The sequence below is a fragment of the Babylonia areolata genome, chromosome 3, assembly GCF_041734735.1.
Source record: "Babylonia areolata isolate BAREFJ2019XMU chromosome 3, ASM4173473v1, whole genome shotgun sequence".
NCBI classification, from domain to species: Eukaryota; Metazoa; Mollusca; class Gastropoda; order Neogastropoda; family Buccinidae; genus Babylonia; species Babylonia areolata.
Genome location: NC_134878.1, coordinates 39030901 through 39044004, shown reverse-complemented (window position 1 = coordinate 39044004; position 13104 = coordinate 39030901). Strand labels below are relative to the sequence as shown.

Sequence of the window (13104 nt, the reverse complement as noted above, 5' to 3'; positions counted from 1 at the left end):
CACTTCACAGAGTTGAGGGAGAAGATGTAAGGGCAAGTGTCAGAACGTGGTCCGCGACATATTGCTGACTGATCCAAACAGACCCACGTAATGAAGTATTTCAGACAAAACTTCACTTTCACCTGAGAGGGAGAAATAAAGGGAGTAGATCTATCGTTTCCGCGATGGCATGTTTTATTTATAGAACACGTTTTGTCTCAGTGAGACTGATTGGCTTCGAGCCCTGGTTTTTGTCAATTTGTGTCATAGCTGCGTTAGGTTTATCTTTTTGAAAGACGAAATATGACTTATTTTATATTTTCGCCCTTTTCTCCATGTCGTCAATGGCTGTGATCATACGTCACAGCTGTTTGGGCCTGGAGAGTGGGTGGCCTTGGGGTAAATTATCACAATTTCCGAAAGCTTGGTCACTCTTTTGTCCTTCATATCCCCCGATGGCATTCATGTTGACCTTCCTGAAGTGCATCATCTGTCTCATCTACGATAATGGAATAGTCTACCAGTTTAATGGATTTGTGTCAAACAACAGAGTTATATGGCAGAAGAGCAAGCCAAATGCATGAATGTTTTTGCACTATTTCTTTAACATTTGACTACTAATAAGCTTTACAAAAAGTAGCCGCAGACGGTTTCTAGTTTCCAACAATGTGCTACATGACCACAGAGATCGAGGATATTTTTACAATACCGAGTAAAACGTAACTGCCGATGACGTCATCGTAATGCTAAAATAAGTACCTCGCGCTGCGCTAGCTGCATGTATCAAATCCCTATTTTGATATGTTAAAGTGGACTATTGTCCGCGTTTATTTCAATCATTTTAATTTCTTTTGCTTTTTTAAAATTTTTTTAAAATCTTTTGTTTGTGTTTTTGTGTCGTTGATTTCCTGCACTAATGTGCTGCGATGTGCTTGAAGGAGATGGCAACGTCTCCTTTACCGCCGAAATAAAAGTATAATCGAGATATAATAAAACACACAAAAAACATGATTTAAACGGTGTTATTACCACCACTACAATCGCATCTATTTATAGCACGGAGAAGAAAACGTCATTTGTCGTCAGATGTGCCGCAGCCTTGGGGATTAGTCTGCTGGCATCAAAACTGAACATGTGTGGTTCGATCCCGCTCGCACACCTTTTTTTTTCTTCTTCTTTTTTTTTTTTTTTTTTTTTTTTCCTATTTTTTCCCCTACCAAGCTTATCTTATATATCATATTTAATACAGAGACCTTTCCAACGATTTTGTAAGTCTCTTTTTTTCTCTTCATTATTCCTTTACTGGGTAAAGCGCAAAGCAGAAGTGAGTCTTGAAGGCTTTGACTCTTGTTTCTTTTGCGATATTTAGAAGGCTTTTATCTTATTTTTCTTAAGGTGAAACGCAAAAGTAAAACGTATAGAAAAATATATTTACCTACTTAAATATTTGTAAACAGTACCATGGGCATTTGAATTGGATTATATGTTGATTTGTCTCTTACAGAATAACATGATCCGTTTCTAAACACAACTATGTTACTTTTACCCAAATTCACTTTTAGTTACAAACAAGCAGCGGTTCGTTGGAGATAGAGGGAACGGGAGGGGCGTAGGGGGGCGGGAGAGAGAGAGAGAGAGATGCAGTTGTATGGGTGTTTCAAGCAAACCAAAAAGCGTGCATTTGAAATTAAAAATCATTCACACACAACTGTTTTTCTCCCATTTTCGATGTGATTTTTTAACGAATAATATGTTTGTAGAGACAAATAAACAAAACATTTTGGGGTAAATTCTGGGAATACGAGTTGCTTGGCTGTTGAACAAAATGTACAAACTAAGTGTGACCAAGCGCGCTATGCTTGCTCCAAAACTGTCACACACACGCTATAGCAGACGACAGTTTTCCTTCCTTACCAGCGCCCAGACTTGTGACGTCACTCCGCTTACATCATTTTGTCCTCGCCAGACCACCTGCTCGACCAGTGCCGCATAGCGGTACGTCATTGGCTGAGAGCAAACTTGTGTTTCTGTTCCACCGTAATTAATTAATACCTCTTGTCAGATCAGTAAACTACAAGTATTATATACTGTCAGAATCGTCGCAATTCCATCTTTAAATCTATTCCATTTATGTTTGCCTAACATTAAACTGATTTAACGCAGTTTGTAATTTTCAGCAACGAGCTCTATAAAACTGACCCTGTTCAGGTGACCTAAATTAAGATTATAAATTCATCTTAAATAACCAACACTTCATTTTATACTCATTATAAAGTAGGTGTTGAGCTCTTTCTTTTGCAACTTATCCGACGTAAATCGGTTCAGGAATCATTTAGAAATCTGTCACTGAACACCTTTAAACAAACACAATTGTCATCGGATTCTCCGTGATTAGTGACGATCTGCTCGCAAGCACACGTGACGGCCTTTGCGGTCCGCTAAACTTGCATAAATTGGCACAGTGAGGGATGAGTGGTCATTTTCATACCTGGTCAGTCATCTGACCTGCTCTCTCTCTCTCTCTCTCTCTCTTGCTGCGTCGAGCAGTGTGTTGTGTCGTGTGTGCCCCCACAACGGCTGACACCTCGCTACGTATTGCTGCACTGTCTTCTCTTTTTATTTTCTCATCATCTTCTTCTCATTACTTCTTCTTAGTCTTCTCCTTTAGTTTATAACTAACCCCACTTGTGACTGGCCTCTATATGTTCCTGGCCTGTGCGTGGGATCTTGTCTATCCTTCAATTAATCATATTTAGTTAAGTCTTTTGTGCCGTACCCTTGAATAACCACTCGGGCCGCGGCCACATAAGAAACTAAGGATAAAAAATAAGAACGCTACAGATTTAATTTCCTGAATCAAGACAAGCTGATTGATTCTGTTTAATCTGAGTCTAACTCGTGTGCAAACAATAACGGGCTCGTGCTTGTCTCGACCTCGTATCCATGGCGTTTGGAACACGACATAGCACGTTTTGATCCCATATTCGTTGTTTATTCTTTTCTTCTGACGGTTAGTTTTTTCAAGCACCGATTCAGGGAAGGGCCCATTGTCTAGGTGTACAGGTCGTCATCCATTGTTCCTTGGTTCTTATACGATCTGAAGTCGTAAGAAATTATCTATCCCCCCCCTCTCTCTCTCTCTTTCTCTCACTCTCTCTCTATATATAAAGTGTGTGTGTGTGAAACAGAATCAGAATCAGAATCAGAATCAATTTTAATGTCAATTAAACCCGAAAAAGGTCTTCTAGCAGACGAAATTAGCAAGTGCGAGAACAGTTCGCCCGACTCCACTGTCATTGTTGCTGGTGATTTCAACAAAGCCAGCCTCAAGAAAGAAATGCTGAAGCTGTACCAGCAAGTGGACTCTCCAACACGTGGTGACAAGACCCTGGACCACTGCTACACCTCCACCAAGAAGGCGTACCACTCGATCCGCCGTACGCCTTTGGGACAGTCCGACAACAACATGATTTTTCTGGTGCCGGTCTACAAACAAAAACTGAAAGCTGAAAAACCAGTCGTGAAAACTGTGAAACAATGGTCGCCTCTGCCTTAAAGACCTTGCAGGACTGTTTCGAATGTACAGACTGGAATGTTTTTAAAGACTCTGCCGGGGACTTAAATGAATATACCGACACAGTGTGTGATTATATTTCATTCTGTGAAAGTGTGTGCAGTCCATCAAAAAATATCAAAATATTTTCAAACGACAAAATTTGGTGTAAAGGGGCTGTTAGGCAAAAACTAAAGGAAAAAGAGAGAGCTTTTCGTGAAACTGATGATAGAATAATCCACAATAAGGCAAAAAGAAGTGTTGAAAAATGCATTAAGAAGGCAAAGTTTTTATATCGGAAAAAATAGAAGAAAACCTGTCTGCAAACAACTCTAGGAATGTATGGACCGGACTGCAGAACATCACTGATTATAAAATGACTCACCAGACAGTCGACAGCACTGACAGAACTCTTCCAGACAAACTCAACACATTCTACTCCAGATTCGACAAACTATTGTCTACTTCTGACGTGTCTGCACCCAAAATTACTCCCACCCCCCCTTTCATAGTCCAAGAGAATGAAGTCAGACGCCACTTCAGTCGTCTGAAAATGAGAAAAGCCGCTGGCCCTGACAACATCTCACCAGGCCTTTTGAGGAAGTGTGCAGTCCAACTATGTAGTGTCTGCACTGACATATTTAACCAGTCTTGTGTGGTGCCTCACTGCTTTAAGAAATCAACAATCATTCCTCATAAAAAAAAAATAAAAAAATAAAAAAGTACAGCCGAGTTGTCTTAATGATTATCGTCCCGAAGCCTTAACATCAGTCGTAATGGAAACATTTGAACGCTTGATTCTACAATTCCTAAAAACTTACATTCCTCCAACTTTTGATCCCTTTCAGTTCGCCTATAGAGCTAACAGATCAGTTGAAGATGCCATTAGCATAGGTCTCTACCATGTCTTCAGACATCTCGAAAATCCTAACAACTATGCCATTGACTACAGCTGTGCGTTCAATACAATAGTGCCATCAAAACTATATTTTAAACTTAAAGACCTCTCGCTGCCTGAATCAATTTGTGCATGGATCCTAAATTTTCTAAGGTGCAGACCGCAGGTTGTTAAAGTTGGTGACCACACTTCCTCCACGTGCATTCTCAACATAGGCACCCCACAGGGATGTGTTCTATCCCCACTGTTGTACTCACTATTCACACATGACTGTGGAACTCAAAATGAATGTAACACCATGGTCAAGTTTGCCGATGATACAATTCTAGAAGGGCTGATTATGTTCAGTGATGAGTCAAAATATAGGGAAGACGTACATGAACTAGTCAGCTGGTGTGATCAAAACAACTTAGAACTCAACGTATCAAAAACCAGAGAATTAATTCTAGATTTCAGGAAGACCAGATCTGACCCCTTACCACTTGTCATTGGAGACAAACAAGTAGAGATCATCAGCGACTTTAAATTTCTCGGACTGATATTTCCAAAGATTTGAAATGGGAGAAAAATACGGAAAAAATTGTTAAGAAAGCACAACAGCGCCTGTACTTTCTTTGGCGCCTCAAAATTTTAAAGTTCGGAATTAAAAAAGAAATCATGGTTGATTTCTACCGAGCAGTCATTGAAAGTGTGCTAACCTTTGCTATAGTTTGGTACGGAAACATTTCCAAGACAGAAGTTGCAGCCCTTAACAGAATCGTAAAAACTGCCACCAAAATTACCAGTGCTGATCTACCTTCTCTAGAAGACATATATTATAAGCGGCTAATCGAAAAAGCAAAACCAAACAGCCAGGACGAATCACATCCAGCTTTTGGGATTTTCGAGATGCTGCCCTCTGGTCGACGGTACAGAAGTACAAAGACGAAAACCAATCGCTTCGCCAATAGCTTTTTCCCCAAAGCAGTCAATGCCCTGTCTCTCGAACAAATCCAGTGTGATAAATAGAATTGTGCAACCAACAACCATCTACCTGAATATCTAGTCATCAGCCCCATCCACATGTAATATGCAGCTTCTGTTCAAATGTGTGTGTGCAGTGCGTGCAGTGCGTGCATGCGTGAGTATGCACAAGTTTTCATATTGATATGCACTTGTATGTATCTTACATTTTACTGTATATGTGTTTGTGTATGATTTTCGATTTATGTTCGTGTCTTGTTATGTACTATCCCCCATCCCCACCCCCACGCCCCCGCTCCCCAATATTCCTTGTGACCCTGGTACACTTGGTAATAAAGACATATTCGGTTTTATTCTATTCTATTCTATTCTATAAGACACGCATGGAAAGTTACATGAAACCACGCACAACAAGAGAGGCAAGGCCTTCAAGACTCACTTGTGATACACTTTTAAAAAAATCTAATCGTTAAAATGTGTTCTCTATTTGTTATTATAAAGCTTCGCGTTTAAAAAAAAAAAAAAAAAAAAGAACAAAAAAAAAGTAATGTCCTAACCAGATTCGAACCCCGCGTGTTCGGATGAGAAGAAACTGCCTTATCCATTACACTATCGTGGCTCCTTAATTGACGTTCTAAATTTTAACATTTGAACATATTTTTTTAAAGAGCGATTAATCAATTGCGGTATTCGCAGTGAGAACACTGTTTAAATCATATTATTCTGGTGTATCTTTAGCATTCAGAAAATCTTTAAGGGCAATAAAAAATTCTTTTTAATGGCTATCGCTGCAATCACACTGCAACATTTAGCCGTTTTCACTAGATCTAGATAGATGTACAAGTTTAGTTACACCAGCCGGGAATGTAGTACGACACGGTTGATTCAATTTCTCTTTTATGTTCATTCTAGTTTTATAGTTTTAAAGTTGATATGAAAATTTAGTATTTTGTTAAACTAATAACATGTAGAGCCAAGTACAAGTACTTCTAAACGTCGTAAGAAGTGAAAAGGACTTCATTTTGAGAAAAGTCAAGACTGGAAATTTTTTCGTTTCATCGTGATCAGTTCAAGGGTATTAACTCGCATGGTTTACAATTTTTAACTGTGAATTCCGACTGGAAATTGTGTGTGTAAATAATTTGATATATGTTATTTGATTAGAAGGCATGGAAAATACGCAGATATTATGCATGTATGAACTTATATGACTACATTCGCCAAGTCGTGAACGAAAAAGTTAACGATTGTACCGGTACTGTTAATCATATTGTTGCTGTGCGCTGGGGTGTGCATAGTCCTTTTGTGTGTAGTCTCAGGTGTTGCTGGATGTTATTGTGGGCTGCTGCACAAAGGAATTACCTACTTCAGATCACTGATGCTAAAAAGACAACAAATGTTTACATGATGACTCATGTGACCTCATTTAAGTAAATGATGTATGACATGGTTATGACGTAGAACTTATGATTTAAAAAAGATGTTAAAATACACACACACACACACACACACACAACGTCAGCGAAAAAAAAAATGCCAACGATTTTTCAATTTTTCTTGTTGGAAGAGGCTTTCTGTGTAATTTATTTCATGCAGCCAAGAAAATTTGGTTAAAATTAAGTAATGTTGCAAAGATTAGCCACATAGTCTGATCTATCCTGAGGTTTAATACTAGAAAAATAGTATTTTCATCTATGTTGTGTTTCATATAGTTTGTATTCTGTTTCTGATAGTTATGTTATTTTAATTGTTTATGTTTAATCTTGGTGTAAAATACTATTGCTGTTATATAATATCCCCCATGCCCCAAAAAGGGTGAAAGGATTAAATATTCTTGATTCGTGTGTGTGTGTGTGTGTGTGTGTGAGTGAGTGAAAGATTTACAGAAATCTAGAAACTATTTCTAGATAAGTGTCTGATACTATTACTCAATCAAATTTAGATCAACAAAGACCCCTCCCCCACCGATCCGAGCAGGTCCATACCAAATGTAACACGTGCAAGTTGCTATTTTGTTCCTTGAATTTGCACGGATGTCCAGTTGATTTTGTGAGGCAAAATTCACCAGACCTACACAAGCTTGCCCTGTGAAGGGAAAAAAGAACAGAATATGGAATAAATTCACATAAACCGGGTCGTCGATTTGTGTAATGACAAAGATGTATGTTATTACAAATGTCACAAACAACAGTATACAATATTGCTGCTTTTACAATTGCTTTTGTTGCGTGGCCGCTTATACTGGACTTACCTTGTAAACCAGTCTGGGAGCTAACACGTACCTTTCTCAGACTCAAAGTTTAAAAAATGCATAGCTCATGAAACTGGGGGCATCAAATCAAGTTGTGTAAGATGACTCCTGTTCTTGGCCATGTGCAAAAATGCAGACGTTTTTTGAGCGAACGTTTTCTTTGTGTCCCTTTGCCTTTCTTTCTGTGTAATATTTAGTATTATTATGAGTATAAATAAGCGTTTGAACGCTTTTTCACACACTGTTGAATACGTACGTTTTATTACCTCATGTTCAGTCTACTTACTGATGTGGCGTATTAGAATTACAAGAAAGCTGAAAAATACAGAATACAGCACTCACGGAACACATAAACTAGTTGTTAAATACAATCGTGAATATGACATCTTTGATCAATAATTGAGCAACATTACAACTCAGCAATGGACAGTTTAAAAATTGCGTCTTTTAACTGTGAGGGCCTCGGAAATTATCGGAAGAGACGAGATCTCATGCAGTGCCTACGCCAAAAACAGTATAATGTTTATTTTCTGCAGGATACACGCTTTGAAAAGAAAATGGAGAAATGATAACAGCCGAATGGGGTTATGAATGTGTCTTTTTATCACATAACACACAATCAAGAGGTGTAAATATCCTTTTTACTAACAAAATTGATTTCAAAATAGAGGCTACAATAGAAGACCCATCTGGGAATTTATTCATCATAGAACTACAAACAATGAACAAAAACATTACCCTAGTCACAGTGTATGGACTAAATAAAGATGATCCAGTCTTTTATCAGAATATGAAAAATAAAATAACTAGCTTGAATAACGAAAACATCATAATAGCGGGTGACTGGAATTTAATAAGACGAGGGCATAGGAGCATGTTTTGGACATGATATTTGAACTTCAGCTGGTAGATGTTTAGAGGGAGTTTGACCCTGACACCGTAAGATATACATGGAGAAGGACAAACCCGCTACAACAAAGTCGACTAGATTTTTTTCTAATCTCAGAAAACTTACTTTCTTATGTGACAGAGGCTGACATTAAGTACAGATAGAGAAGTGATCACTCACTTATACCTGTAACGATAACATTTAAGCAAAGAAAGAGAGAGAAATAATACCTTCTGGGAATTTAATGCATCCCTCCTAAAAGATAAAGAATACGCCAATTTGATTAATGAAACAACTGAGCAAGTAAATTGCCTATGATAGAAGTAACTTACATTTAATCCCGCTAGATCAACTCAGTTTCATAATATCTTATCAGTTATTTCTAGATGTATTGCTAATGGAAATACGAGCCAAAACCATATCGTAGAGCATTGTGAAGAAGAAAAATACGAAATGGAAGAAGCAAGGCTTGAAACACAAAATTAATTCTTTGATGAACAAGGACATGCTTGCAGAATGAGAGCTGATAACCTTAAACGAAACTAAGAGAGACTTAGAAAAACTTAGACATCACAAAATGGAGGGAATCCTTCTCCGATCGAAAGCTAGGCTAGATGGGCAGCTCAGGGCGAGTAATTATTATTGTAATCTGGAAAAGAGACATTATATGAGCAAACGAATGTTGAAACTGGTTTCAACTAGTGGAAAAACCTTGACAGAGACATAAGATATCATCGAAGAAACCAGACTTTTCTATGAAAAATTGTATTCAGAAAGGAACGTCACCAGAACTGATGTTAAAGAGTACATTACTCACATTTCCACATTATCAGAGAATGATTCTAAAGCCCTGGAAGGCATTATTACATACGAAAAAGCAACAAAGGTCTTGAGGAATATGAAGAATGACAAAAGTCCAGGCACTGACGGTATGTGTGTAAACTTTTTCATTCTTTTCTGAAAAAAAACTGGCATGTTTGTTGTCAGGCCTCTGAATGAAGGGTTTTTGAAGGGCGAAATGTCCGCAACACAAAAAGAAGGCCTTATCATATACCTGCCCAAGGGTGACAGGCCAAGAGAATTTTTGAAGAACTGGAAGCCAGTCACCCTTCTAAACGTTACGTACAAAATAGGGCCATCGTGTATTTCTAATAGAATTAAAACAGTTATGCCCAATCTCATATCAGAGGATCAAACTGGGTTTGTACAAGGACGATGCACTGGCGAGACAATACGAATGTTTTATGATCTTATATATTACTTAAAAGATAATCTACCTGGTCTACTTGTATCGATAGACTTTGAAAAGGCCTTTGACTGTGTGAATTGAACGTACATGGAAAAAGTTCTCATAGCATTTGGATTTGGACAGAACATTTGTTGATGGGTCTCCTCTTTTTACAAAAAAATAACATAAAATAAAATAAAATCGATTGAAAGAATAAATGGTAAGGTGTCGAGGAGCTTTTTGGAAAATAGAGGCTGCCGGTAGATCATTTATTCATATTATGTGCAGAAATCTTAGCATGCAGAGTTAGACAAAATACCTGTATTAAGGGTGTTTAAATTGAAAACAACTAACATAAAATAAACCAATATGCAGATGATACCACATTTACACTAGATGGAGATAAAGTCATATGAGAGTTTGCTTGAAACCCTCGATGAATTTGAAAGGATTTCTGGTTTAGAATTAATGCAGAAAAAACAAAAAACTTACGGCTTAGAAACAAGAAAAAAAAAGAAGAAAAAAAAGCTTTCTTGTCGTATATGAAAATGGACTGGAATCCCGAGAAAATAAAAATTCTGGGGCTTTGGTTTACAACCAATCAAGCGCGTGGTCGCATTATATATCATCAAAAGAAGCAATTGCTCAGGAAGTAATGCACTGATTTGAACAAACCTTGGACTAGACAACAGAGGGACACAGAGTAAGCACAAATATATAAACAATTGGTCTGCATGAACAAGCGCTTCTGGAAAAATTAAAGGGCTCTGTTACGAGAGAAAAAATGATGACGGCTGCATGACCTTTCCTGATATTATCTACTATACTTGTTTAAGCTAAAATAATATCAACGCAGAACAGGCTTATTGTTTGACCATCTTGAATTAATATTTGTCACTTTGACAGCTTGACACACAGGATACAGGGAATATTACCCAGACATATGTTCCTTAAGCTCCCGAAAGCATATGTGCCCTCTGGTCTAGGCCCCGTCTCCCCCCACCCCCTCCCCACTAAAATAAAAGGTAGGTGTATGTTCCCCACGTCTATGTCCCGGAAGTCCATCTTTCCTCAGGTCTATGTTCATGAAGGCTTGTATTAATTTTATGGTAATGCAGTATTTGATCGTGGTGCTCGTTGGTTAAAACCAGCGAAAAAGTACAAAACGAACTCGTGATGCAAAACAATGTATACACCACGCAGACTGCATACTTTTGGGTCGTGGTCGGCATTGGTCAGTGAATTGTCAAACTCGGTCAAGAAGTCTTAGTATTGTGCAAACATAAAACGGTCAGTTTTAGTTAAATGGGCCAGGTCCTGTCAAGAAATAATACTGTCGTCAAGAAATCAACCACTATATCAGCGTCACAAAATCAAGCAAACTGAACTGTTACACAGTGGTCAGTAGAGGTCAGCAGTCGAAAGCTAGTGGTAAAAAACCTGCCAATTGTCATGATGATGCACCAACGTGAAAGAACACTTTCGGGGTGTGGTTACGCATCAGCATGGGCACGTAGTGGTCTGTATTGGTCAGCAGTATCAGTAGTAATAGTCAAATCCTGTCAAAAAGTCCTAATACTTCATAATCGTCACAAACTAGCGCAATTTCAACAATGTTAGTGATCAGCAATGGTCAGGTATTAATCAAGAACCTGTAAAGACGTACTAATACACAGACGTGACAATATAATGCAATCCGAATACTTATATGTAATGTTCAGCAGTGGTCAGCAATGGCCACACAGTACTGGTCCGTAGTGAAAACCTGCCAAGAGGTCACACACACACACACACACACACACACACACACACACACATCATACACGCACACATGCACGCGAGCACACAGGCAGACATTTACATACACACGCACCACACGAGAGTAAGACCTTCACAGAGCCAGTACTGTCATCCCTGACACTCAATGTTTCTCACCCTTAAGGATAGAATAGCAACAATAAGAATAACATTATCAGCAACTATTCACCATCACAACACAAATCGCAAAAACAACAGAAATAACGGTAATTATCATAAATGTAACAGTAATAAAGCAAATAGGTGAATTTCCTGCAATAATAGTTATTACTGTGACGTAAGTACTGTCGACCGACAAGTCGCTAAAGTGGTTAGTGTCGTGGACTGACGACTGGGAGGACGCCGGTTCGATTCATAGCAGAGTTGTTTTTGTTTTCTTTTGTTTTTAGCCAGTTCCTACCCAGAGTTAAATGTGTTATGGCCTTGAACATGAAGAATAGGACCACATGGTGAAGTATCATTTGCTTTACGGATGCGTCTCCTGAAAGTTCCTGAACAACATATCTGCATCTCTCGGGCTTAACAGGCAGCGTTCTGTGTATGTCAAAATAATAAGGCACCACTAAACGCAAAGTGACTCAGCAGCAGTGCATGATGCAAAAAAGAAGGCAAATTCATAGTATTCTGTAAAACAATCACATAACAGCGACATTGTCAACCTGAACAACCACTTCTACACAGCACTACGAATGGTCAAATAAAAATCGGTATCCCCTCAAAAGCCAGCCTTTATGTCATACACACATGCAAACCAAGCGACCACAAACCAAGCAGTTTTGATTATATATGTACACAGGCATTCCTCCATGTACAGACCTTCAGAGGTGAGCCTTTCGGTAATCCCAGCCCGTACTGGTCATCTCCGAATATCTTGGACACTAGTTTGAGCTCACATGACGGTGCGAGGTGTGCACGTGCGTAGTCCAGGATGGGGTAATCCCCCAGCAAAGCGTCATACTTGCCTTTTCTGCACAGTGTGTAACGTCTGTCATTAGATTGGAATTGGTAACACCTTGCATCACATGGGAAACAGAGAAAACAAGCACTGACCTCAACGACGTGACACACTGCTCCCGTCATCTTCGCATTCACACATACACACACTCACTCTCTCTCTCTCTCTCTCTCTCGCTCTGTGCCTCTCTCTCTCTCTCTCTCACACACACACACACTGACGCACACACACACACATACAGAGAACACACACACACAACACACACACACTCTCTCTCTCTCTCTCTCTGTGGAAATTGTCTCACGTAAGGACAGTGCTCGTCTGTACGTTTTGCCCCAGATTGAAAAAATCGTAAATTACATCAGGTTTGTGCCAGACTGGTGGTCGACACCTCGAACAGCGTGGAAGGGCCGAAGAGGTGTCAACAGACGAGACTGCCGGAGCACACCGTGTGGGTCAAGACAGAGAGGGTCATCCAAGACCGATGATCATCAAGTTTTGTCGGTAGAAGGATAAAATGGTGATCATTACAACCCGTGGATACAGAGGTTGGAGAAGAAACGTGTGAGG

At 39.1% G+C, this 13104-nt stretch overlaps 1 protein-coding gene across 2 annotated transcripts in view; it reads right to left on the bottom strand.

Moving 5' to 3' along the window:
* The window catches only part of LOC143279976 (glutamate receptor ionotropic, NMDA 3A-like), a 184825-nt gene that overhangs the window by 45559 nt on the left and 126162 nt on the right, over positions 1-13104 (bottom strand). For both annotated transcript variants that reach the window (XM_076584373.1, XM_076584372.1), the window contains one exon: positions 12396-12546. In XM_076584373.1, coding sequence (XP_076440488.1) covers positions 12396-12546 — 151 coding nt within the window. The remainder of the gene's footprint in view (positions 1-12395; positions 12547-13104) is intronic.